Source organism: Manis javanica, chromosome 7 (genome assembly GCF_040802235.1).
Source record: "Manis javanica isolate MJ-LG chromosome 7, MJ_LKY, whole genome shotgun sequence".
Lineage (NCBI taxonomy): Eukaryota > Metazoa > Chordata > Mammalia > Pholidota > Manidae > Manis > Manis javanica.
In genome coordinates this window covers 56186906-56214592 of record NC_133162.1, presented here as the reverse complement: position 1 = coordinate 56214592, position 27687 = coordinate 56186906, and the positions used below count along the sequence as shown (strand labels likewise).

General features: G+C 41.6%; 1 protein-coding gene across 12 annotated transcripts in view; it reads right to left on the bottom strand.

The window, feature by feature from the left end:
• The window catches only part of FAM13C (family with sequence similarity 13 member C), a 119405-nt gene that overhangs the window by 27067 nt on the left and 64651 nt on the right, over positions 1–27687 (bottom strand). For 9 of the 12 annotated variants that reach the window (XR_012133240.1, XM_073241020.1, XM_073241019.1 and 6 more), the window contains 3 exons: positions 24818–24881; positions 9577–9661; positions 9123–9164 (listed from right to left, as the gene is read on the bottom strand). Coding sequence is in view for 11 of the 12 variants with exons in the window: in XM_073241020.1 (XP_073097121.1) it covers positions 9123–9164; positions 9577–9661; positions 24818–24881 (191 nt within the window). In the remaining variant the exon portion in view is untranslated. The remainder of the gene's footprint in view (positions 1–9122; positions 9165–9576; positions 9662–24817; positions 24882–27687) is intronic. The other 3 variants (XM_073241022.1, XM_017675465.3, XM_017675466.3) reach the window with 1 other exon arrangement.

The following is a 27687-nucleotide window of genomic DNA, read 5'->3' as shown; positions in this document are numbered from 1 at the left end:
ATAATAATCCCTCATTCATGTTAATTGTCAGTTTGTATTTGTGGTGCTCTCTCTTACCAGGAAGGGAGCTGGCTGAGGGAGGAAGAGATGAACTCAGCTCTGGATGCATGAAGAGGTACTTTTGGTCATCCCATTGGAGGTTCCCAGTAGGCCCCGAGTATACATAGGTGTGGAGCTCAGGAGACAGTCTAATTGGGTTCAATCTCAGCACGCACTTGCCCTAACCCCCCTTCTGAAGTGGGTGAGCTGGGGAGCAGTGAGTCTCATTTTCATTTCGTAGGAGCCAATGCACCGATTTCAATTAAAATGAATGGGCAATAGATTTGGGCACTGGTTAGCTGAGCAATGAGAATTCCAAAGTCCTTTCTGAAAACAAGAAAACTACATGGTTCAAGACTCAGCTCAGACCCAAACTTACTCCTTTCCTCTGCCTTTTTGGTTACAATTCTTCTAATTAAATTTCTATCTGTAAGTACAGATCCAGGTTTTAGTTTTTGACTGGTTCTTAAAATAAATTTAATCCCATGACTCCTGCTCCCTAGAGAATTATAGGAGGACAATTTTGGAATTTTTTTTTCTTGAGTCACTGCTATTATACCTAACATATGCAACATTTTTTGCAAGTAAATATAACATTAATATTGCAAAAATACATCTCAATCTTCAAGGTCATTTGTCATCAGTTTTTTAAAAATCTAATGACTTATATACACTTTCATACAAGCCTTTTAGGGTTCTTTTTTTAGTATTTTCTTGGTCTTAATGATAAAAACAGGGAATAAATGACCTATAGTTTAAGAAAAGTAATATCAACAAAGGCCCAACCAAGAAAGTAACACTGTCATTTAGCTAATAGGTTGTGTACATCATCATTTTGAAATGTGTAAACAGCTTGAACTCACCCAACTTTTCCATTTTCTAATGATATTCAATAAATTCAAGTGTCTAGTGACATTCAATAAATATCTTAAATATGCTTTAGTTTCACACCATAACTAGTTTAGCAAAGGGAAGTCCCAGAAGAAAAGAAAGGAGGCAGTGAAGACCACCAGGCGGAACAGAGGCAGAGGAAGGTAATGTGGCAAGGGAGTGGGGGAGAAAGAAAAGCAGCCAGAAAGCCCTGGGGCAAGAAAAATAAAGAGACGAGACCTCTGAGTGGCAGGGGGTGGGTAAATAGGAAGGTGAGGCAGGGTGACAGAGGCTGAGTTTGCTCTGAGGAAACGCACAGTGGGAGTGAGCTTCTAGCCCACGGAAGACTAAGGTCCTCAGATGTCAGGGACTCACACCCTGAGTCAGAGCTGTCCTCTGGGCTGTGATGACTTGGCCCACGGGAGGTCTCCAGTGCTCTGACGTACTGGGAAAGGGAAGGAATCCACTCTGTATCATTTGGTAATAGAACATCTGAGGCAGGGGTGATTCCAATAATTTTTGGAGGCAGTGTCTATACAGCAGCAAAACAAATGAAGAAATAATCCTCTAGACCAATCTACTAGGTGACTAGATGAAAATTCACTTTTTCTCTGATTATTTAAGACTTATTTGTTAACCTATGTGTTCACTGTCCAAGAACAGCCAAGAAATAACCAGGGGAATGGCCAATGAACAGAGTCTAACCTCCTAAAACATTATTTCCCTCTCTGTGTCGCAAAAGGGGAGCCATATGCTCAGATTACAGAACTCTGCCTGAGCTGTGGGGAAAGAGCAAGAACCATTGTGATGGTGTGTCTGAATTCCGACTTGCCCTCCTGGTACACAGAGAAAGCTGGGTGCTGTGATGCTATCACTTTCAGCCTAAATGACTCCCCAGGTCTTCTAGTGGATTCCTGCATAAATAATCACCTCAGTGACACAGCTGATAAAAATCTGCTATTAAGATAACTAGAGCCATTTTCAAAAATTTTGCATTTGCGAGTAGATGTGCTTTACAATGTAGAAGGAAAACAGAATATACAAAGCAAATAGACTACTGAAGAAAATGACCACCTTCAATGGGGGCTCATCTACTGTCAGCCTGGAAAAATGAGTCAAAGAACTTGGACCTGCAGCTCCACACAGAGCTGCAGAAAAGCACGCTTGTCAAGGAACTAGAAGAGAAGGAGAGGTTGCCCACCCTGAGCCTGAGGGAGCATCCCAAGCAGTGCCAGACACCACCATCTGGGCATGTCCTCTGGCCACTTCCAGGCTGTATTCTTCATAAGCACAGAACAACAAATAAACAGAAATACAGGATTAAAATAGCTATAATATATAAGAAATTATGTGCAGGGAAAAGCAGGTACATAAGAAGTCTCTGTACTGTCTGCTCGCTTTTCTATAAATAGTAATCTGTTCTTAAAAATAAAATTTATTAATCAAAAAAAAAACATAACTAAGCCTGCTGTGCAAAAGCCTGGACCACTGAGTCAGAGTCCTGGCTTGCACTTGTTATGTCCTTGACCATGCAAGCTTCTTCAAACTCCTAATCCTCATTTGTAAAGAACTGTAGCAAAGACGACTGGGATAATACACATTATATCACAGTCCTTGGCCTACCTTAAAAACTGAACTCAAAAAAATTTCTAAACCATCACCTGGCAGCTTAAGCTATAGAACTTATTTTTTCCTTCCATGTAAGGCAGTTATAGAAACAGCCTCAGAGATTTCCACTGTCATCTAAGAATTTTGAAATCATGTAAAAAGATACTTTCTTTGGAAAACAAAAGGTTAATGGGAAGATCCCTCTTTCAGGGACTATGAAGATGGTTATAAAAGTATCAGAGTAAAATTATTAACAGTAAGGATCTCTTCCAGCCAAGTTCTGTCACAGGTTTAGCCCAGGATAGATTTTATGGTAATAAATGTAGTTTCAACTTTAGTAGGAGGTAATTATTCAACCATCAGCTCTACAGATTATTGCTACTATAAATACTTTTTGCTTAAGGGAACTAGTGTAATGTCAATCATATGCAAGAGTCTAGAGGGAACCTAGAGAATGAAAAGTAGTAAGTGACATTTCCACACCTTGAAAGTCATTGGAATTATGACAGAGTAGATATTTAAACACAAATGTAAACAGTGTCAACTGGAGGAAAGGCAACTAAAGCTGTGAATATGGCAAGAATGCCCAGCAGTTTAACAATGATAACTGTCAATTAATTCAGCATTTCCCTTGGGGGATGTGCTAGGAGCCTCATGCATATTATGCTATGTCATTCTCTCAATCATCCTAAGAAGTAGATCTGTTTTCCTATTTGAAAGAAAAGGAAACTGAGGCACAGAGATCAAATAACCTGTCCAAGATCATCCGAGGAGCACATCAAGTACTGCACAGAAACTGTTTCTGAAGAAGGCAGAGCCAGTTAATATAACACTGGGGCACTTTCAAGAAGTCTATGGCAGGGTTTTCACACCAAAAGTTGTTTAAAAACAAGACCAAATAAATGATGATTGGGCTAAAATGTTTTACAATGGATACAAAATCCACTTAACAAAATGCAGCAAAGAATACGGTTGAATTTGTATCTTTATGATGGATGTGCCACTATGGATCCTTGAAAATGGATCCCGGATTAGCCTTATTTTACATTTCAGAAATGATATGGGAGAGAAAGTAGAATCATAATTCTGAGTTTGCAGATGATGTTGATATTTTTTAAAGAGTAAAATGCTAAGAAACCACAGAAGGTACCCTCAAACCAGGAGGCAGCTCAGTAGTGGCAGATGACCCTCACTGTGGGCCAGGAGGCAAAGCAGCTGAAGAGAACTAATCCATCTACTCTTAATAAGCCCTAAACAATCAGTTTGATAGGGAGTGGGATTTTTGGGGCTCATATGGAATACACTGATGTGATAAAAAGGCCAAGAAAATAGCCTGCATCTCTAGGAAGGGTTTGGAAAACAATCCGGGAAGCATAATTATTGTGTAATTATTTTATAGAACATCCCTGTGCCCATATTTGTTTTAGATATTAATTCATATTTATTGGGATCATTGTAGTTTTACATATAGTTGTAAGTAATAGAGGGATCCCTTGTATATGTTGATATGTTGCCCAATTTTCCCCAAAAGTAACATTTGCAAAAGTACAATACCTGTGCCCATATTTACAAATAAAATTCTATTATTTGGCCCCATCTGGAATACACTATGCATGTCAGGTAAATGCAAATCAAGAAAGGCACAGGGACCCAGAGACAGTATAAATCAGATAAGCTGACACGACTGGGAACAGAGGGGCAGTATCAGGTTCATCAGCTGCAAATCCAGGTCTCTTTAGTCTGACAAAACAGGGATGGATAAAGAAAAAAAGTGATTTTCAAAACATTAGCTATAGAAGAAAACAAAATCCCTGATTTGAAAAGATATATGCACCCCTATGTTTATTTCCACATTATTTATAATAGCCAAGATAGAGAAGCAACCTAAGTTTCCAACAGTAGATGAATGGATAAAGAAGATGTGGTACATATGCACAAGGAATATTATTCAGCCATAAAAAAAAGAAATCTTGTCATTTGGACAAATGGATGGACCTAGAGGGTATTATGCTAAGTGAGATAATAAAACAAAACAAAATTAATAAAATAGCAGTAGACTCATAGACACTGAGAAGGGCTAGTGGTTACCATCAGGGAGGGATGGGGTGGATGGATGGGGAGGGGGAAGAGGACAAAAGGGCACAAAAATCAAAATCATAATATAAGTTGAACACAGGGATGGTAGTACAGCATGGAGAATACAGCCAATGATTCTGTAACATCTTCCTATGTTGACAGACAGTAACTGCAGTATGGGGTGGGGATTTACTAATGTGTGAAACTGGTAAACCACTTGAATACTTGAAACATAATATTGTATAGCAACTATACTTCAACCAAAAAAAAACATTAGTTATGTAATGAGTATATAGTCTGGTAATGGCATTAATTTCAAAGTCTAGAATATTAGAATTACAGGGACTTAACACTTAGGGTGGATGCAAACAACATAGTGTGAAGCCCTTAGACTTTGGAGACTGACTGGGGAAGCCCCCCACCTTTCTCCTTTCTTCCCAACCCCTACCACTCAGTAGTGCATTATGGATGGCCAGCAGCATCCCTGGCCTTGACCCACTGGACCAGCAGCACTCGTCTTTGAGCTGTTACACCAGAACTGCCTCCACATATCCCCAAGTGTGCCCATGGGGGCAAAAATTCAATCCTGGTTGACAGCTTTAAAGAATCAATGTAGGATGAAAAAATGAAGTACTACTTTCCACAGTGGGAGCCATATTTTAGTTAAAGCAACAGGTGGTACATACTGGAGCTTTAAAAATGTTCAGGAAGGGTTTGGAAATAACACACATACACATAGAACCATAATGAACAAAGTTTCTAAAATGTATATGGAATTCTGTGCACTTCTGAGGTTGGAGACACTACTCTTACTGACTTTCCAAGCCCACCTGGGGCTGCCTCCAAATAGAATGAAATGTCAGGTTACATGGATGATCAGACTCATGCAGCACGATACCTGAGATGCTCCCCTGTTCCAGAAATCAAGTATAAACTACACCTGAAGCAAGAACACACCTCATGGCACCCATCGAGGGGCAGTGTGCTCTAGAAAGTGTTCCTGAATCTCTCTGTACCTCGGAATCACCAGGGGAGCTTTTCAAACAAGAGATTCCAGGCCTTATCTCTACATTTTAATTTTGCATATTTGGGTGGGGAGTCTACATCTCTAAGCATAATAAGCACTTCCAAGTAATATGAAACTTCTGATCATATGAACAAGTGTATTAAAATGTGAGGGAAAGGTCAGATTCTCTTTGACTCTGCTCCACCTCAACTTCCATATTACAAAGACATCTACATGCAGAATTCTTTATGGGAATAATTATAGGTTATAAATAGATACACAATATTACTGTTCTCTAATAACCCACATTAGGGGTAAGGTTGTTACCCAAATGGAATTTGAAAATCAAGATTTTATAACAAAACAATCATTTAGGTACTGTTGTGGAATTACTATCTCTAGTAATAAGTTTTCAGTTAAATCCAGTGACAGCTTTTGCTACTAACTCCATACCATCCACCACCTGGTGGTCAGAACAGGGGTTACTATGCTTAGTCATGTGGAACATGAAACAGTCTTTCTGCACACTTTGAAAAAGAAAAGCTGTTGGAAAAAACCATCCTCATACCATTTTCCATTCAGCAACACCAGAACAGATTTTTGCTCATGCCAATGAAGGAAACATTTGCTTCAATTGTAAGAGGCTGTTGATTCAGTTAGCGGGATTTCAAGCCTAAGGACTGTGTGGGTTTCTACCTCACACTTGACAGTTTGCATATAGTGGTAAGGTGATCGGCTATCATGGACTGCCTGGGACTGAGACTTCCCAGCATTGGGGCTTTCCAGTGCTATAACTGGGACAGTCCTGGGCACACCAGGACAGCTGACTACCCTATGTACAGTCCCGAAGTGCCTTGCATCTGGTTCCCTCTCTGTCACTTTTCTCTGAGGTCCTCACATCCCTCAAGTCTGTCCCTGTCCCCATCCTGCCCATCTGCAGCCTGCAGACCTGGGTGCCTGAGCACCTTTCTCCTCCTGAAGTAAATCAACTGAGTCAACTGGCCAAAGACCCTGAGTTATAAGTTCATGTGGCTTGTGAGCCTCTTCCTGTTGATGAAATTGAGGTGAAGCAGAGTCAGAGAGAACCTGAGAGAACTTGATCTTTTCTCCTAATTCAAGACAATATTCATTTAAGTAATGCTTCCCAATATTTGGGAGTGTTTATGAAATACAAAAATTCTGGAACTTGCTCCCTAGACAATCTAGAGATGAAGACTGAGAATCCCCAGGTTTGAAAAGCTTCCTGGCATTCCTGATGTGCAGGAAAGTTCTAGAACATAGTGCTATTCCACAGGTGCCATGAAATGTGATCTTGCTGCAAATGCAATTCATATTTGGATTTCTTGAACAGGATGGCATTTCAGGTACTTCATTATATGGGACTGACCTTTGTAACCTATAAACCCAAGCTAAAATCCAGCATTTTGATACCAAGACATTGAGACTACAGTACTTTGGTCAGACCATAATTTCAGATGCCTCCTGCAAAAGTTAAGCTCTATTTAAGTCAGGCCCTCATCAAGCCTAAAGTAACTCTGAAACATCAATTTATATTTATGTTTGCTTTTAATGGCTAATTGGTAGCGTATTATACCCAGATATTTGTGTAAAAATCAGCTGTTGATTTTATCTTTGTTATACCAATTATTGACATCAACAATTACTAACTGAATATTTATATACATGTAAGGCTCAGGGTTAGGTGCTAGACTTTAAGAAAAATTACTATCACTTTTTATAGGCTTATGGCCCTGTGTGCTAATCTTATGCAACCATACTCTCACCAGGGTTTCCCCCCAAAATAAAACCAGTGTCTCATCATAGTGTACAAAAACAACCCCAGCAATCCACTCACAAGCCCTAAGTTAAGAATTGCTGATCTGATGTGAACAAAAATGTCTTCCTCCTGAGTGACACAGGATTAAAAATTGTATGTCCTTCCTGTAAGAATGTTTCTTAGAAGACAATGAGACCAAACCTTCCCACAACTTAAATTGTGAAAGAGTATTCCAAAGCCTATCACTTTGGAGATATCCCTGCCAAATGAAGACTCCTTAGGTCCCTGAAAACATCTAGCAGTGGTTTCTAGACTGTGTCAAAGGGTTTTATTGAAAACTAGAAACACATGTCAAATAAGGTATTATAAAATCCAATACAGAGGCTGGAGCTTCTTCACTTTCCCCATATCAATTCCCATGCAATATTTTTAGCTGAAGGAGACTCCTTATTTATAAGCTCTACAAAGGTCAAAACACCAGGATGCTGTTCTTGCCAGGTGTGTGCGCACACAGACGAAGTGAAATCTCTTTTTCACAGATTCTCTTAGAAGGGCTCTGGGACATCTCAGATTCATCTACATTTTATAAAATCCAGCATCCACCCCACCAGCCTCCTCTATAAGGAGCCTTCTGTCCATTTCTGCCATTTGATGCTTAACAAGGAATGTATTGATGGCTTCTTTATATGGGCGATTCCTACATAAACTCAGTATGCATTTCCATTTTACAAGGAGTATTAATAACACTCCAGTGACACTTCAAAATCCTGTCCATCCAGAGTAAGAAAGTGCACAACTGTTCTTGACCTTTGGGGAAAACAAGACACATAAAATAATGATTTTAAAAAAGAAAAAACATAGCCATATCTAACATATAACATACTTTATTGGAACCCTTTGCTAGACACTGAAGTAGCTATACAAAACATCTGATTACTCAAAAGGTAACTTGTGTTTGGCTTGAGACTTCTTTATGTGTTTTGTATGTTGTTTGTTGGGGAAGATGGAAGAAGGGCATTGTCTAATAATTTGATTTAAATCCCTAATTGGATTGACATTGACTCCTGCCCAGTTTCCAAACATAATGACCAGAAGAGCAAGGATAGCTCACCAACAGGGAAAACTATACCACTTAACCTGCAGTGTTACACTAGGCCTCAGTGTCCTGACTGTGAATACTATTATTTCACAGTTTAATTAAAGGATTTAATGTAATATATAAAGTGCTTAGACAGTGCCGGGAGCATAGAAAGTCTTAAATAATAATTATTAGTAGCTTTATTATTATACTATTATTAATATACATTCAAACACTGGAGATGACTGTTTTCCCTGCTTGGACCATGTGGGTCTATTTTGAACAGTAATGTCTTAAACATACTATTGCTAACAGTACTGAAATAAGATGACCTTTGTAAATATCTGGAGATCAAGGACATATCAAGAAGCCTATTTCTTCATTCATCCAGAAACATCTGCAAACTTCTGTCCCACTTGTGTTAGAAAAGATAAGCCATGCCCTCATTTCTACTCATGTAAATTAGTGTTTTCTTTCCTGCCTAAGCCTTCCCAGGTACATTAGTTTGCCTTCTGCTTGCTAGCCAACCTACTATTTGCAGGATTAAAATGAAAGAAACTAACAGACAAATGAGACCCAATTCTGAGAGTTTTCAACACAGAAATTGATGCTGAAAACACTGAGACATCACAAGACAATATAATGTCAGAATGAGCTACCCCACTCACCTCCACTTTCCCTGGGTTGATGGATCGTCTTACAAGTAGTTACTGCAAGAAAGGAAGTAGCAATGCTGAACTTGTCCTTTTACTACCTCAAAAATATCATAAGTCTCAATATAGCACAGCTATTCTAAGTCCAGAGATAGAAAAAAAGCACCATTTGTTTGCGACAGGGACCCAGTAGAAAAATGAAGATTGGAAGTTGTGATGGGTGCTTTTCATTTAACCCATTTATGTACGTCTGATTCTTGGCCCCCAGCTAGACAGAAGGCTTTGTATCACAACATATCTTCATTTCCCGGCTCCCCCCCAGCTCCCGCAGTATAACTGAAGTGCCTCCTCAGCCTTCACACTGCACCACGCACCGTCTCCCACAGTGGACTAGGTCTCGCATGAAGCAGCAAGAGGATGAACTGTCCTGAGAGTACAAATGAGGGCGCTCCCCAGCCCAGCCACTTACCTGCAGCATCTGCACCTTCTCCAGGCACGCTCTGGGTCCATGCGGGGGCTGCGTCCTTGACTCCGTGCACCTGAACAGCTTCCTCCTGGTTTGTCAAAAATGCAGAGCACAGATCAGTTTCAAGGGCCTGGAGCTTCAGCAAGGAATTCTGCCAGCAAAAGCAGAACATCAGGCTAGCTAAGGAAATTCCTGACACACAGCGGCGGGTCCGTGGCTCTCACAAACACCTTTCTCCAGCTCCTGCAGGAAGACGGTTGAGGCCACAGCTGCTTCAGACAGAGCTGGCTGTGCCAGAATCAGATACACGTTATCCCACATGTAGCCTTAGTTTTTGCCTCACTTAAATCCTAATGTATATCGATTGTCCGTGACACATGGGACTGATGATTTCGTCAGCAAGACACGCTGCCCTTAGAGAACCAATCTGAGACAGTATCTGGTTCCCGGGTGCTTTAGGCTTTACGCTTTGCAAGCGTTTCATTCATTGTGCTGACATCAGGAGCAGATGACATTAGGCCCCTCCCAGGCTACCATTCATAAAAGCCAGCATCCCTGACCTGCAAAGACGGCAGCAGACTGCAATGCACAGAGTTCCTGCTGCAGAGGCTGCCTGGCAACCAGGAGTTGTTTCAGGGCTCCTTTATCCACATCTGTATGTAGGGGAGGGGGATCCTCTGAGGTTAGTTCTCTCACGTGGGAAGACGCAGCTGCCTCTTACCAGGAACAGACTGGAGGGAGTGAGGGAGATGACCTTGGTCCCAGCGTGACCCAGCCACTGAGGGAGAAGCAGTTTATCTCACAGCTCCCAGCATAACCTCTCCCTCCCCTCTTCATTTCTCATTTAAAATTTCTCCCATGGTTCTTAAAAAGAACAAAGTCATACAGATTGACGCATGTATCCTGCCGTGATGCAGATGCCCAGCAAATTAATTTCCCTAACCAGGTGAAAGTGAGTCACGCCTCAGTCCCTGGCCAGGTGCTGCTCCCCTACAATGGAAAAGCACAGCAGGCCTCAGCAGCTCACCACCCACGGGGCTTCTCTCTGCGGGGCCACTGGAGTGGAGACTTTGATCCTGTCCCTGCTATGACCCTCCAACACACACACACACACACACACACACACACACACACACACACACACACACCCTACCCTCTATTAGTGTTCTATTCCCCACACACCCTCACAGCCAACTGCCAGCCCCTCCCCCATGCACACACCACTCCCTAGCCCTACACACCCCCACTACCTGGTCTGTATCCCCTAACCCCCTACCCTCTGCATGCCTTCACCCGACCCTCCACACATACATATTAACCCCCAAATGCCTCACCCCAACTATGCCTAACTCTCATTCCTACTTTCATCTTCTACAACAGGGGCACACACACACACCCCTTACCTCTCACATTCCCATATACCCCCAGACCCAACTCCCATTCTCACACTCTCTTCCATTCTGTTCATGTGAGTAACTAGGAACCTACAGCACTGTTTTAAAAGCTGCTCATTGGAGACCATGTTAAACCTGTTGTCTCTTGGCCAGTGACAGTGGCCGGTGCCTAAACAGGCTCAGGATCCCTCCCTGTCCATGCTTGGACTTGGGGCAAGTTCTGGCAAACCTCTCTATGCCTAGGGGCCTCTGCCTGAGAGCCTACAGCTCACAGGAAGCTACCTGAGACCAGGCCTTTTTTTTTTTTTACAGCTTCTGCCTCCTTTCTTAGATGTTTTCCCAGCAGCTGAATGTGGAAGCAAGAACATAGGTTACTGACAGGAGGTATACAAGCAGCAAAGGGCACCCTGTTTCTGGAAATATTTGCAAGCAGCTGGGGGGTGGGGGGTGGAATGAATGATTTTATGAAAGCTTCCTACTGAAGGACACTGGAAATCAGAGTGACTCCTCAAAAAGAACAAACTATTCTGAAAATTAAGGAATAATGTCATGAGAATATAAAATGGTACAGTTGCTACAGAAAACAGTTCCTCCTAAAATTAAAAATTGAACTACCATGTGACCTAGAAATTGCACTACTGAGTATATACCCTTACAGAATTGAAAATGGGGACTCAGATATCTGCACATCCATATTCGTAGCAACAGGTGTATTATGGACTCAATGTGTCCCCCCACCCAAATTCATATTTTGAAGCTCTAACCCCCAACATAAATGTATTTGGAGACAGGGCCTATAAAGAGACAATTAAGGTCAAATGAGGTTGTAAGAGTAGGGCCCTAATTCCAATATGACTGGTGTTCTTATAAGGAGAAAGATAGACACCAGGGTGAGCACACACAGGAAAGGCCACACGAGGACACAGTGAGAAAAGGTGACTGTCCACAAGCCACGCAGAGAGGCTTCAGAGGAAACCATTTCTGCCAGCACCTTGATATTGGGCTTAAGCCTCCAGAACTGTGAGAAAATAGAGTTGGAAAATAGAATGGTGGCAGCCAGGGGGTGGTGGGAAGGGAAAGGGAATTAGTGTTTAAAGGGTACAGCATTTCAGACTGGGAAGGTGAGCAACTCTGGAGGTGAATGGTGGTGATGGTTGCACAGCAGTGTGAATGTATTTACTGCTACTTGACTGTATATTAAAAAATGGCTAGATTGGTAGATTTTCTGTTATATATATTTGTCACAAATTTTTTAGAAGTGAAAAAGAATTAAGAAAGCAAGAAAGCTAGTCCTTCCCTACATTTAGAGAGAGGGCGTGGACCAGGCCACCTCTTGTAAACGCCATGCACCCTTGTATATTCTGCATGGCAGAAGAGGGCACAGCACCCACAGGAAGTGGAGGACACATCACCTGTGCCACACACACTACGCATCAAGCTTCAGGCAAGCGTTTTGGCTGTTACAAGCTTTATATCCTTCATCTGTGAGAAGAAGCAATGATATGGTGACAATGGCATCTACTCTAAGAATTAAATGAAGGCAGGCATGGAAAGCACTTTGCACAGCACAGGATATGGCAAACACTCCAGAACAGGCTCTGAGGTTATTACCAGCACAGCCAAACCCCAGAGGCCACCAGGAAGAGCTCTGGTCGTGTAGGAAGCCAGATGTCCTGATGGCTCTGAGTCCCTGGCTCATCACTTTATCTCCCAGGGCCTTACTCTCTGCATTGGCCTAGGAAGGACTGGAGACTAAATGACTTCTAAGCTCCCCCACAACTATAAAGGAAAGAAAAGCACACATGCACATATACCAAGGATGGGTCACAGAGCCTGGCACCAAGTGGACGCTTCGTATTCATGGACTGAGCCAAGGTTCGTGCATCACAAAGAGGAAAGAATTCCATGCACAGGAACATGCCAGTTCACCCTGAGAGGCCTCTGAGCTCCCACAGGGAGAGAGGTATAATGCTGAGACCCAGTTACACCTAGGAGTAGTAATCTGTAGTCCTCACCCATCTTCCTCTCCTGCCTTCTCCCTCAACTGTTCTCATTCAGAAAAAGAAACAAGACAGGGCATCAAGAGGTTCATTTACATGGCTGGTTTACTCCTAGGAGTAAGCTTGAAGGGATGGAGAAGAAACGAAGTGGCAAATGGAACAGGAGAGAGAAGATGAAGGTCTTACAGGACAAGACCACCTCTGAGCAGCAGGGAAAACCTCAACAGCCGTAACTGAGAACCTGGCGGCAAAACGGAGGCCACTGTGCAGCCCAGCTGACATCAGCTACATCCCTTTCCTGCCCCGCAGACAACCTGCTGTCCTCAGCACAGCAAGGGAGAGTCAGAGCTCAGACGCCCTGTGTGGGATGGGCCCAGGAAAGGACTCCTGTCCTGAGGTCTGAGGACCCCAGGATGAGGTGGAGGAACTTCTCCCATTGCATACATCATGCCAGTGTCACACTCAGGTCCTTCCATGCAGGTGATGGGAGACATCTAGCCTGCCCCTCGGGGATGAGCCCCAAAGAGCCACCACTGAGAAGACCCGTGGACAGCTGGTCCTGCACACACAGGGGGTGTGACCCCACACAGATAATGCCACACATGTGGCTCCCAGGCTCTGTCAGTTTTCAGTGCCCAAAGAACTGCATTAGGCTCTGGCATATAAGATTGATGTCAACCCCTTCCTCTTGGGACTTCAGTCTAGAGGGGAGACAGCTAATATACAAGCAAAAAAATCAAACAGTAATGACAGATATTACTGTCACAGGGCGATGGAAGAAAGAAATCACAAGTATGATTGAAGAGAATGAGTAAGAGCTGTTTCACTGTCTCATCATACCTGACTAGGTGACCTTTAATGCAAGAACATGCATTTCCCCTGCAGAATAAGGAAGGGCAGTAAATCCCGGTGGTCCTAGTGTTACCTCAATCCAGCCCTTCTCTTACTAGACTTCTACCTGTAAGGCTGCCCGGGGCCATCCCTCAGGGCCAGCCCAGCAGCACTTTTCCAGGTTTACATCCAAAGTCTCTAAGAAGAGGTCTCTAGCATCTGCAGGAAAACTGAACAAAGGCTGATGGGGCCTCTAAAGGAGAGTGACTACTTCTGCTTTTCCAACTCTCCCATGTGGTCATGAAAGAAATCAGAGAGAAGTCCATGAAACCCAAGGGTGGTTTTCTAAAAGCTAATTTTTCTCTTTTACATAATGAAAAATATGCTACTTGTTTTAGAAAATACTCTACTCATTTTCTCTCCTCTACAATTACCAGGTCCCACTTTAGTTGGGTCGGAATGGAGAACACCCACACAGGCTGGATGGTTAAATGCTATTTTAGGGTGCCTTCATCTGCAATTTACCAGTTGTAGCACAGGGACAGCTTACTTTTAAATTCTATGAAGAGGTTTAGTGGCTCTCTCCCCTCCCTGTATGTATCCAAGTTCTGTATGCAATTCTCTACAGTGACATGAAGCAAAATCAAATTGGAAATCTGCTCAAAGTTGGGGATACAACTAGGTCCCTGAACATCCCCATTTCTTTTTATCACTCTCCTTCCCTAAGTTTTCATGTTTACTGTATATATGCCCCTCACCTCCCCTCTGCCCCCCACACCTTCCTTTACATTTGTTCGTGTCCACCTCCCCAGGCCTGTAGCTGTAGCTGCTTCACAGTCCATCAAATTTCAATCAAATTCTTGAGGCAGTTCTGACTACCTCATCTAAACAGGGCCCAGCAGTATCTGCTGGAATCCTATTTATTTCTTAACACTCATTCTAATATGTAATTTTAGTTATTAATCTATTCATTTATTGGCTCTTCTGAGCTCCTGTACCTAACACAATGAGCAGAACAGGAGCCAGCCAATAAAAAGGCTGCCACTGTATGTTAGTTTTATTTCCCTGGACCCTCTAGGCAGTTCTTGGGAGGGCCTTCTCAATATTCCATCCCAAGCCCCTTTTCTGCTCTGTGTCAGAAACTTACAATGCTTGTGAATCACTAAGGAGTTTGTTAAAGATATAATATATTCCCAGGCAGGGACCACACCAGAGATTTGGATTCCAGGGTCTGGGGCAGAGTCATTTGGATGCAGGAGGTCCAATGTGCTTCGAGAAATGTCACCCTATTCCCCAGGCCATGACCCACTCTGAATACCGCCTTGCTTGCAGACTTAGCTCTACCTGTCCCAGGGACAATAGCTTTTTCCTTGACCCTCTGCCCTCTGACATCCTCACTAGTCTCCTGCCCTGGACTCCCCTTGAGAGCTGGACCCCTGCACCAAGAAGCATAAGGGATGAAGTACTGTTGCTGGTTGGTTACTGGATGTCCTTGCCAAAAGAAATGGGCTTCTTTCAATGGTTATGCCTACAAGAAAATGCCAAACTGACCCTGCCTTTATGGACACTGGCATTTTAGCTAATCCCTGTGGGGTCTTTGTTGCTTTTGTCCCAGTATGCTTTGCAGCCAAGTCTGACTGAAAGGTGACATACCTCGGCTCAGCCCACCTCGGCTTCTCTACTGTAGATCATCAGCCTTCACTCGCCAATGCAGAAATTCAATGTGAGAAAACAAGATATTCACCTCAAGGAGCCCTATCTTGACGAGAGGATCCAGGTCCTATTCTGATGCTATCAGCACCTCTTTTTAAGCAAAGATAGTACTATCACTACACACAAAAAAACAAACCAAATTTCCTCTCAGCCAAATGATTTCAAAACCTGGGAAGGAAGAGTCCTGAACTTAGATTCACATCATTGTGATATTCTTGTTATATTTACCTTATTAAATAAACATAAAAACAACATGTTTGGGAGAGAATAATACAGTTTTATAAATTAATATATTAATTTAGGGCTCTGAGCTTTTCTAGATAAGACTGATTTTCTAAAAATAGAGTGTATCTTGTTTTCAATTCATGGAATGAATTTCAATAGTCTCTCTTTGAAGCACTAGTTCTTATACTATCCAAAAGCACAGATATTAAGGGGGTTAAATACCCCTAACAAATCATTTCTCCAGAGCATCCATTAGATCCCAAGGGCAGTAGCCTACAAATCTAGTCTGTGTTTTAATTCGTAAGGTTAATTCCTGGTGGCTACATCTATTTCCATTTCTTTTAGCCCTGAAAAATATTCTGCTTAAAAACTAAACTCAATTAGGTGGAGGTGGTCTACGATGGAGGTGTAGGAAGATTCTGAACTTGCTTTCTCCTACACATACACCGAATCTTTAGCCACATATGGAGCAATTCCCTCTGAAATAGACCTAGCTGAACAGCAATTTCACAACAGTTAAAGGGCCACATAAAGACAGGTAGGAGAGGCGGAGATGTGGTTTTGCCAAAAACCCAACCCCCAGCATCATGGTCCACAACTCGGAGGGATCTCACCAATCCAGAGTTTCTTCCTGAGGACTGAGAGATTTATGCCCCATGTTAGGCACCCCAGCCCCTGGGGCCTACAATGGAGATATGAGCCCCCAAAATATCTGGCTTTGAAAATGAATGGGACTCATGTCCAGGAGACCCATGGATGGGGCTGCAGGGAACTGAGACACATTTCTTACAGGGCTCACACACAAACTAATGCACATCAGGGAAAGCAGCAGTTTGAAAAGTGCTCAGATTTTATGTGAAGGAGATTAACTTGCTAATCTTTAAGCATTTGCCAGAGGAGCAGGGCCTGTCAGAACTCTTCTCCAGGGAGGGAGGCACTGGCAGGCACCATTTCTGAGTTCTCCCTCTACCTTGATAGCGCCAGCATGTGTCCCTGGCCCTGTGCTCTCCTCAGCCTTCCATGAGCGAGAAGATTAGTGTAAAGAGGATTCAATGAAAGTACAAGTGACAAGGAAAGTGATCAAGATGACATACCAGCAGAAAGAACAGAGCCAACAGGACAGCAGAGTGTGGGTGATAGGGAAGGCTGGTAAGCAAAGGGCAAACATAGGTGGGCCAGCTATAGTAAGTCTTGTGGCAACTTCTCTACTCAGTCCAACACCTCTGAAGTTTCTTCAAATTTATTCTCAGACAAACAAGAATATGGGCAGCTGTCGGCATGCCTTCTGCCTTCTCTGCCAACGCTGCTCTAAGGCCTCACTGGAGGGTGAGGACGACAGACCTGGTTCCCCTGGAAACAAGAAGCCTGACTGAATAGCTGCCTCTGAATGACAGCGCAGAAGAAACCAGGCCTGGAAACAGCTCAGTTTCTTTGCTATGCAGTTCATTTAACCAGAAACAAGAACTAAGGTTCACAGCATGACCATGTTGGCTACAGGATGCCCTTGTTGACACAGACAAGAAAAGTTGGAAAAAATTAAGTGAATCATATGACACTGATCCAGCTGAGGAAGAAACCTTGGTAGGAAGCAAGGTCACTTTATCTCAACTCAGAAAACCATTAGAAAAAATATGCTAAATGCCATCCTGAAATGGTCCAGCAGACAGGAAAGTTACCTTGGATATTATGCTTCTAGAGACCAATATTATGCAGGCCAGCATGCATTTGCCCATCTTCTGATGATATCACTCCCAGATCCAAAATGGGAAATATGGTCTACACCTAGTGATCAGTTCATTCCAAACCCCAAGGTCATAGTGACTGGTTCTGAAATGGGCTACATGCACCAAGACAGATAAATGAGACTCGAGTATGGGATTTTTTGGAGCCGAGATTCTTTTTACACCAGGTGGTAGAAAGAATCGCAAAGATGGCTCCCAAGATTCCTACATCCTGGTTATTCAATCAAATACTAATCTAAGATCTGCTAGGAAGGGTTTTTCAGATGTAATTAAACCTTAACTCAGTTGACCAAAGACACAGAGATTTTTTGGGTGTACTTGACACAATCAGGCAAGCCCTTTAAAAGCAGAGTTTGTTCCTACTGATAACAAAAGACAATATCAGAAATATTCAAAGCATAGAAGGATTTGGTGCATCATTTGTGGCTCAGAGATGAAGGGGACCCTGTGAGCAGGAAGGTGGGCAGTCAGCCTCTAAAAGCTGAGAGCTGCCCCCAGACAATGACAAGCAAGGAAACAGGGACCAGAGGAGTCATATGGCCACAAGGAACTAAACTGAATGGGCTGAAAGATCTTGGACACAGACTCTTCTCCAGAACCTCCAGATAAGAACCTATGGTGGCCAGTGCCTCATTTTCAGTTTTGTGAGACCTTGAACAGAAAATACAATTAAGTCCACCCAGATTTATGACCTACATAACTAATTGTGAGCTAATAAATAGGTGTTTGAAGCCACTAAGCTTTGAGTAATTTGTTACACAGTAATAGAAAACTAACACACACTGGAAATACAAGCTATAAGACTAACGTGTCCCTAGAGAGAGGTCGGCCTAAAGACAAAGCTGATACAGGAAAGCAGAGGCAAGAGACGGCATTTACATGAAGTTTTTAATTCCTGGACTTAGCCATGCATGCAGCCCCTCCCAGTCTTAAACTTTCAATTGTGCAAATCTGTAAAATCCTGTTAGTATTAAAGCAGGTTGAATTGGCTTCCAGTCACGAGGAAAAAAATCCCAGATACTTGGAAAAAAAAAATCCTCAATCAATTCTGAATTGGGGTCTAACTGTATAGGCTGGGTTTGCATTTCAACAGAAAAATACAGCTGCCTATTCCTACAGAGACAGTATCATTCAGCCAGCTCAGGAGTACCAAAGACCTAAAGGCATTTGCTAGACCATTTTGTCAAAATTAAAACAATTTTGAGGGAGAAACAAATCTCAAACAAAACAATAAGTACCACTTTGAGGTATGATATGACTTGATGTCAAAATAGCTATATACTATACTATGGATGGTAATAAAAAGAATCAAATCCTTCACATGGAGACACACATATAAATAAGTGCATATAGGCTCAATAAAGAGAACTGAAAATTGATCTACATTTGAAAAAGTTAAAGTACTAAAGGATCTTTAATAGACTTTAAAGAGGAATATGTTTTTAATGTTGAGGTTAATGTTGAGCTATTTTCATCAAAGATGGTGTAACAATAGTACTGAATGACAGATTTTCATACTCATTTTAGGTAGATAAATGAATTTATTCCTAGCCAGCTAATTAAACACAGATGTCCCTTCACACAATAAAACCTATGATTACAATTCCAAGGCTTATTTAACCTCTTATTATTGATATTAGGTCATTATTAAGCAACAGCTGCATGCAAATGTATATTTTACATTTGTTTCTTATAACACAGATCCTTCCTGAAAATTCCAGGGATATTCATAAGAATTTTATTCCTTTACAGTAGAATCTCATTCAGAATTTAGCATAGTACAAGGCCAAATGCAAACTCACTTTGAGCATCTTCTCCTCCTCTAGTTCTTCACCAATTGATTAGAGTGATGATACCACACAAACATGGAAATATCCTGTCTAGTTTTGATAATGTCAAAACTAAACTTCAAAGCAGCCGTAAGGGCAGAACACATCTCTAGGATGCTCTGTAGGTCAATTAACACCTAAAATGTTCTGACCCTATTCCATAAAATCAAAGAGCACTCATAACAGAGCCTTCAGAATAAAGTTGCACTCCAGAATATTTATTCAAAAGATGCTTTTATCTTCTTTTTCTAAGCTGTCATAAAAGGAGCACAATATGATATCAGAGAACTTGTGAGTGTTGGCCTCTTTCAGAAGTGTTAGGTTTTACTGGTTACAGGGTGAAACGGCATAGCCAGTGTGACTGTGCTAACTTTTCTCATGAAAGAACAATGTGACTGAAGTTTTTTCCACCTCCATGAACCATTTCCTTTCCTACTCTCCAGCACACAGAATTAGAAAGGGGGCAGCAGGGTGGGAAGGATGGATTAACAGTAACACCAGGAGTCCTTTTAGTTTTAACATTCACTGATTCCACCTTTTTCTACCCCTCATTTTCTCAGGGCTTGTAGAATTTAGTACAGGTTCCCACCGGGAATGGAATGAGGCAAATTGGAGTTATTTGTGGATAAGACCTCTTCAAGGCTGACCACCCGGAGGTGGTCACTGTTAAGTGCATCGGCTTCTTCTCCCCTGTAAATGGTTATGTCATCCTCTCCTATCCCATGACCTGGGTTAGATGGCTTGGTGACTCCTACTCAAGGTGATTTCTTCCTCCCCCATCAGTGGCCCCTTCCATATTTAGTTACTCTGATGTTAGGCTGGTAACCATAGTAATATCTTGCCCCATAATTTCTCAGCCTCATCAACTGTAATGACACTTCCACTTAGCTATGGCAAGCCAGCTCAGCAGGTTGTCATAAACTTCCAGATCTCAAACCTTTGAATAACAACCTCCATCCCCTCTTTCATCTCTTCTATGCCTCATAAGTGGACTTATTTTATCTTCTTAATCATTTCAAGGTTCTAGATTCCTCTGTGTGTGAATGATCAGTCATCCCACTTAGACTCCTTACCTAGTGAGAACCTTATGTCTCCACAGTTTGATTCAGGAGACACAAAAAAAGCCAGACATCACTCAGCTCCCCTTAAGACTTAGTCACCTTGAAATCCTCTCAGAGTTGTAGGAGATACTGTGGGTGGAAGCCTGATGCAGCATTTCCAGCACTGAATATGGGGTTTGTGTTTGAAATCTCTGTGGATAAACTTTTTAACCCATTGCAAGATTTTTTCTTTTCCAGAAATACAAACTGGCTCTTAGGCCTGGAAAGGATAAATTATAGGGTGATCTATGCTAGTATAAGACAGTTTCACAGTCAGCAAGATTAAGGGGAAGGAAATAAGGAATCCATGGAAGGGCCACAAAAAGCAAATTTCTCTTTAGGGGTCAACTTGTTTGTGTGACCTTATATCTAGCCCCTCAGAATTCCATATAAAAAGTGAAATGAAAACAAACTCATTCACTTAGCAGAAATTTGCTTTATCCAAAAGTTAAGTGCAGAATACCTTCAGAGTATCCATCAGATAAGAAAATAAAATATTCTTCCGGAACATGGAAGTCACAGGCATTTTTTGAGGTGACCGTTTCCTTCTGTAGGATGATGACATAAGAGAGGGCTGCACAAGCATAATGGCAGAACTATCAAAGGCGGCCTAAATTGACCAAGAGCTTCAGTCTATTCTGGAGGATGACTTAATATTTCAGATTCTCACTTGGCTTTAATTCTTCCCCTATGATAACATAGTGTCTCTTTTTCATGTAAGACTGATAGATAATTATATTAAGCACAGACATCACTTTTATAGCACTATATAGCATTCATTCCCCCAAACCAGGCCATCAGGTGGTCAGCCTTAAGGAGGCCTTATCTCCAAGTAACTCTGGGACAATTTGCCTCATTCCACCCCCAATGAGAACCTGTACTAGATTCTACAAGCCCAGAGAAAATGGGGGGAGGGGGAATCAATAAATGTTAAAACTGAAAGGACTCCTAGATTTTATCCAATTCAAAACCTCCTGCCCAACTTTACTAATGAAAACCTAAAGTTAGTCAAAGTGGTGCTTCATGACATGCAGTCTGGGAGATGGAAAAGTAGTGTGAGGACCCAGTATGGCTTATTTCCTCACAAATGGGGAGACTCATCAGTTCTTTATACATCTCTTATTTTTCTTAATTGGGACTAAAACCAGAAATGGAGTGTACTAGGAATTCATTAGAGTGAAATATTTTTTCTCTCATTTTCTCCTTCAAGCAACTTTTTGGTCTACTGAATGCTTATGAATTATACAGACATGGATGAGTAATTAAAGCCAAGGATTAAAGTGGATGAGACACTGATAGATCATCAAGCCTAGATCGCAAGTCTGGAATGCTTTCCAGTCAGAATCCAGAAGATTCCAACAAATAAAATTTCCTGATGTCTTAGAGAGGCAGAGCCTGACAGCTTAAGTCAGTGCCAAGAGGGAAACCCAATCTGTTTTTCAGAAACCAACCTGATAACATACTCCCAGCAGCACCAAAACTCATGCAGATTCAAGTCCTATTAAGAGAGCCAAGGCCAAAAACTGGGAGCTTGAGACCGGCAGAAAAAAAAGAGACTGCTGGAATCACATCTATGCTCACACCAAGTGCGAACAAGAAGTGGGTGAGTTCTTCAGTTCACCAGGAAAGTATGGGGGACACACAAAAAGACAACACTTGTATGTAGATACGTCACATGAGGTCTCACCTCACTGGATGTGGGAGACCTTGGGTCAAGTACCAGCTCTGGAACCAAACTATAGCTGAGCCTCATCTATCTGTGACAGAGCAAGTGGCATTAAGAAGTTCAAAAAGTGGAAGTGAAATACCAGATGTGAAATCTTGTGAAAATATAAAGCACATATGTAGCATCTTAACATTGTTACTATTTATATACAACTTCACGGTCCATGGAAACATCTAGAATATATTTGTGGGCTCTGCTTCTCATGAGACTCAAGAAACTTACTTGTTTAACTTCAGACTTGCAATTGTAGTGGAAGAAATATATAGATTTGGTAGGTTGTTTTTAAGAGAACTAGGAGGCTGTGTGGGGTGTGGGTGATACATAAAAAAAGAAAGAAACAAAGAGCAATGAGAGAGCTAGCATAACAAATTCTACCTTAAATTTCCATTTAGAGGTGGAAGGAATACTCCTATAAAATATCAGCTGTACAAAGTGACTGAAAACCAGCTCATTAAAACAAATACACATATAATCAAAAACTGATTATAACAGTCAAAAACTAGAAACAACATATAAAGGGTTACAACAAGGAAGATGAAAACTAAGTGACAAACATGTATGAATCTCAAAACAATACTGAGTATATGAAACCAGACACAAGAGTACATATAGTCTACTTTTAAAAAGCTCAGAAACAGACAAAACAAATCCACATCAGTCTGATGGGCAGTTATCCTCAACAGGGAGTAGTGACTGCAAGGAATTGTAAAGGGGTATCTGGGATGCTGACAATGTTTTATTTCTTTATCTAGGGGCTGGTTATACACTTTGAGAATTCATCCAGAAGTATGCTTATAACATATGCACTTTTCTTTATGTATTTTCTGTTTCCATTAAAAATACTAAAGCAGGGCTTCCCACCTGTGTTCTATAGGACCCTGTTGCCTAAAGAAATACTATGGGGTTCTTCCATTAAAAAAAAGTTTAGCTTTCCATAAGTTTGAGAAATGGGGAAAGATCCAGTTAAATATATCCCCACTCTATAGGACATCCCCGTCAGTGAGTCTGAACACATCAGCCCTCCCTGCTTGGCCTTGGACCCACCCATGTTGCCCTGTTCAAGTTTATCTAAGGTTTCCTCTAGCCACCAATTTTAGTCACAACAGAAACTGCATGTAAAAGCATGGGTCTGCACACACCGTGTACTGCCTGACTGGAACAAAACCATTTTGAGCAAACACTCATGGATATCAACCAGTCTGGGTCAGCAGCACCTTCACACGGAAGAGTACACAAAATACAGTGCTGCCTGGCTTTGCGTGTCTCCATTCAGTTCTCTTGCACCCATGTAATCCCAGAGCAGGGAGCTGGCACGTTTCATGTAATTCACAAATACAATACAGTGGTGGGATACAGAGAAGACAGACTTTCAAACAGAGCTTTTTGCAACTACAATTTGAGCTCATGGGTTTCCAGTTCACAGAGTTTCTCCAAAATACTTGAAATCTATCACAAGTTGATGCTTGCAATCACCTCATTTTTCTAGTGATTTATGTCAAAACAAATCAGTGCTTCTTTACAGCAAGGATTTTGCTTATTCACAGTGTGGCAAACAGCTGCATTCATTGATTCAGGCTCTTGCCTCTTTTCTCTTAAACACTTTTTTACTCGTTACCACAACTGAGATTGTGGAATTTGAAGGCTGTCTCTGTGTATAAAGAAATAACAAGTGATGTTCTGTGTTATTATCTTTTGGACATTTTCCACAACTTTACTTATTTATTTATATTGACTTAACTAGGCAGTTTTGCCTTTGGTTATTCATTTCTGCCAAGTTCTACAGTGAAGAAGAAAAAGAAAATCACCTAAGCTCAGTTAATTACTTTTTTTTGGAGGGGAAGGAGAGATACATCTTCAAATCACAAATAATTTGCCTGAAGCCCATTATTTCTTTTCCTGAATGTGAGCATCAAGACCTTTCATTATTTTTGCTATGTTCCTAATCAGATATACCACCTACAGCTCCTTCATATATAATGAAGGACAATGAGGGCATGAGAAACTAGACAGAGTATTCCCAACCAGTGTCTTAAGCCAAGGCATTCTTAATAACTAAGATTTTAAGTAAGTAGGATTCTTAAGAATCCTAATTATCCTAATTATATTATATTGACTCCCAATGAGAAAAATATATATTTCAAAGAAAATCTAGGACAAGCTGATTAACACTGTGATGTCCAGTTTGGTGGGTTGGAATGTCCATTTGGGTTAGAAAATATGGCTTCCAATTTTTTGAATTTTCCAATGCCTCAAAGCATACTAAGACCACTATATTTTGAACACCAAACTATAGCATGGTCTGTGGGTAAACAGTAAGCAAAATTATATTCGAGACTGCAAAAGCCATTAGAAAAAGAGGGAGAGAAAATAAAGAGAAATTTTTACAAATGTGACTGTCTCAGCCATAGTCATACAGTCCTAGAGCAAAGTCAAAGTATAATGAAGTGACTGTTGGATGTAGTTTAGTTCTAGGATGCAGTGAGTGGTCTCATAAATAATATTTTAAATGTATTTGCTCCAGAGTGAGAAAAATACTACCCAAAGAACTATAAGGAAAACAAGTTCACTTAAGAGCAAAATTACTTAAATTTTTAATCAAAAATAATCCTAGTACTAGGAAAGCATAATACATTTCATGATCAGCTACAGTAATACATTCATGTTCGTACAATGACTGCACCTACCTCATTTATGTCCTGCTGAGTTTCAAAAGCATCCTTTGGCCAAATGGCAGCTCTCTGGTCTATTCTATAAAATACAAAGAAAAATTATTTCCTTTTCAAAGAAACCTTTCAACAATGCACAACTGAAGCTGGCGGCTAGAGATCCAGCCATACCTGTTAAAAACCCTCGGTGGTGTCCCACTGTGCATAGAATAAAATCCAGACCCATGCTTTATAATGGTCTGCAACACATTACACTGCTCAAACTCTGCCAGCCTTCCTCACCCCACCTCGCCTTGTCCCCTGCACTCCAGCCTCTCTGGCCTTCTGTTTCTTGAACACATAGTGCTGAGTCCCTGCTCAAACCTTCACACTTGCCATCCCAGACTGCTCTTTCCCCAAACCTTCACAGAGCTGACTCTTCTCCACATACGCGGTCACTTCAGTCAGCCCCCAACAAGGCCCTCCTGATGGCCCTGACTAGAAGCAGCCCTCCTCTTCACTTTCTGTCACACTACCCTCAGTTTCCTCTTAGCACTTCTCACTATCTTACACTGTTCATTTGCATTTCTACATTAAAATGTGAGCTCCAAGAAATTAGTGATTATGTCCATTTTCTACACTGCTGAATCCTCAGTACCTAGTATAAATTCAGTATTCTTTTCATTCATTAAAAGAATTTTTTTTGAATGAATTTATGTGATCTGATGTAGTTGTTACAGAAAGATACCATTTGTTCAGTGAGGACACATTTTGGAAATCTCATCTTCTTTCTTAGTTAACATAATAAATGTTATAGTAATTGCTGGGTAACATGATGAAGCTGAGTTTTGGCATTACATGGATTCTAACAGAAGAAAAAGTACTTGAAACAAGGCAGATTTACTTAGAATCATTTTTTTTTTAGATTAGAAACAAAAAAACAAATCTCCCCCACTGTAGTAGTGTGCCAATATTAAAAGAGCTTTTCCTGGATTCTATGAATGCAAAATTGTGGATAGTCAACTGAAGTGTAACTTTTCTACAAATGTTTGGTGTTCCCACATTGCTGGAACCCTTAAACACGTGCTGAGCCAGCCTGCAGGGTCACCCTGCAGTGACCTTCCCTAGGGAGGTATACTGCAATTCAAAATAGCACAACAAACAAAGCATTAGGATATTTTTCTCGGCCTAAGGAGAGTGATAATTTGTGAAAAAACAGTACTTTAGCATAGGATTTTTTATTTATACCAACATTTCAACTATCTATCATTAAATTAGTAGAAGAAAGCCTTCCATATCTCAGTAAAAAGCTTCCCTATCCATCCAATTGCTAATGGAAAACATCTGAGAGTTATCTGACACTTTTCTACTCCCTCGAGCTCAACAGCCAATTTATTACCAAGTTTTTCCATTTCTTATCCCAAACAACCTTTGCATCCATCATCTTTCCTCCACTCCACCACTCCCACCTTAGGCCAAGCCACCCTCCTGTGTCTTCTGGACCACCTCCCTGATCTTCCTACATTCCCTCTACCCTCCTCAAATCATTTTCCACACAACCACCTGCCACTTACCCTTCTGCACATTGCACTTAAGGACCAAAATGGTTAAGGTATCCTCTGACATCCTGAAGGGTTTAGCATCTGTGCACTCTTCAGCCTCAATCCATACCACTCACAGTCTCTGTGCTCCAGCTACACTGGCAATTCTTGCAGTTCCTTGGATGCACCATGCTTCTTCCACCTCAGGCCTCCATCTGTGCTGCTCCTGTGCCCATAATGCTCCTCCCTTTCTACTTTCTCTCCTGATTAATGCATTCACTCTTTAGATACCAGGCAGCTCCCAATCAGATCTCCCTTTCATATGTCCTACCCACATTCTGATCTTATACATCTGCTACAAGCATGTCTTGTTCCCTCATTGCATATAATTATTTGTCTCTTTCTCATGATGGTACACTCTATGGGGCAGGGACTTATAAAAGTCTTGCTTAACATTTTATCTCTAGGGCCAATCCTGGCATTTGACACACCGCAGACATTCACATATTTGTTCATAAAGTATTCATCTCAGGGTTATAGACAGCTGCCATCTGGTGTGTTCCTAAGTTTGTGCATGATTATGACACAACTCATGCTCCCTACTCCACCTGTAGCATGCTAGTAGGACTGCAAGGCTGGAAGGACTCTCTTTCCACAAGCAGTCACATTCTTCCCTGAGGAGACCTGCCGAAGATGAGCAAGTGGCTTTCCAGTCCACAAGTGGAAAACCAAGGCCAAGAGCAAAGAGGAGCGTCCACACGCTCTTCAGAGTACTTATCTGCCACCAGAACCTTCCAGCTGGACACTGCCTGCCTTAGACCACTCCTAAGAGCTCAGGCTAGTCCACAGCATTAAAGTGAGCCTCTGTAGTAGAAAGCAATATGGGACGCACTAATGCATACCCGGATGACAGCGGGCTAGCTGTATGACCGTTGTTTCCTGAAACTCTTTGGAAAACAAAAGGTATATCCCAAGAGGACAACCCTCTGAGCAAAACATTCTTTATGTAAACAATAGCTCTATATGCAGACACAGACAAGATGCCAATACATTCCCGTAATATTATTAGCAACAATAACAATCCTCAATACTGGTAAATATAAAGTTCCTTTCTCTAGGGAGTCTAAGTTGTATCAAAGACATTCTCTTATTGTTTTTTTATTTTTTACTTTTTCACCAGATTTCTGACTAAAGGGCTGAGGTCAAATATTGGGCAGCCAACTTGAAAGATAAAGAAACCGAGGCATAGAATTTTAAATGCCTCCCAAAGAGACCACTGACAGAAAACAGAACCAGCAGTCAGGAGACGTTCATGAGCTGACTTTTCAACCATGTACTTACCAGGTCAGTGAACCCCCAGAGGGGAGA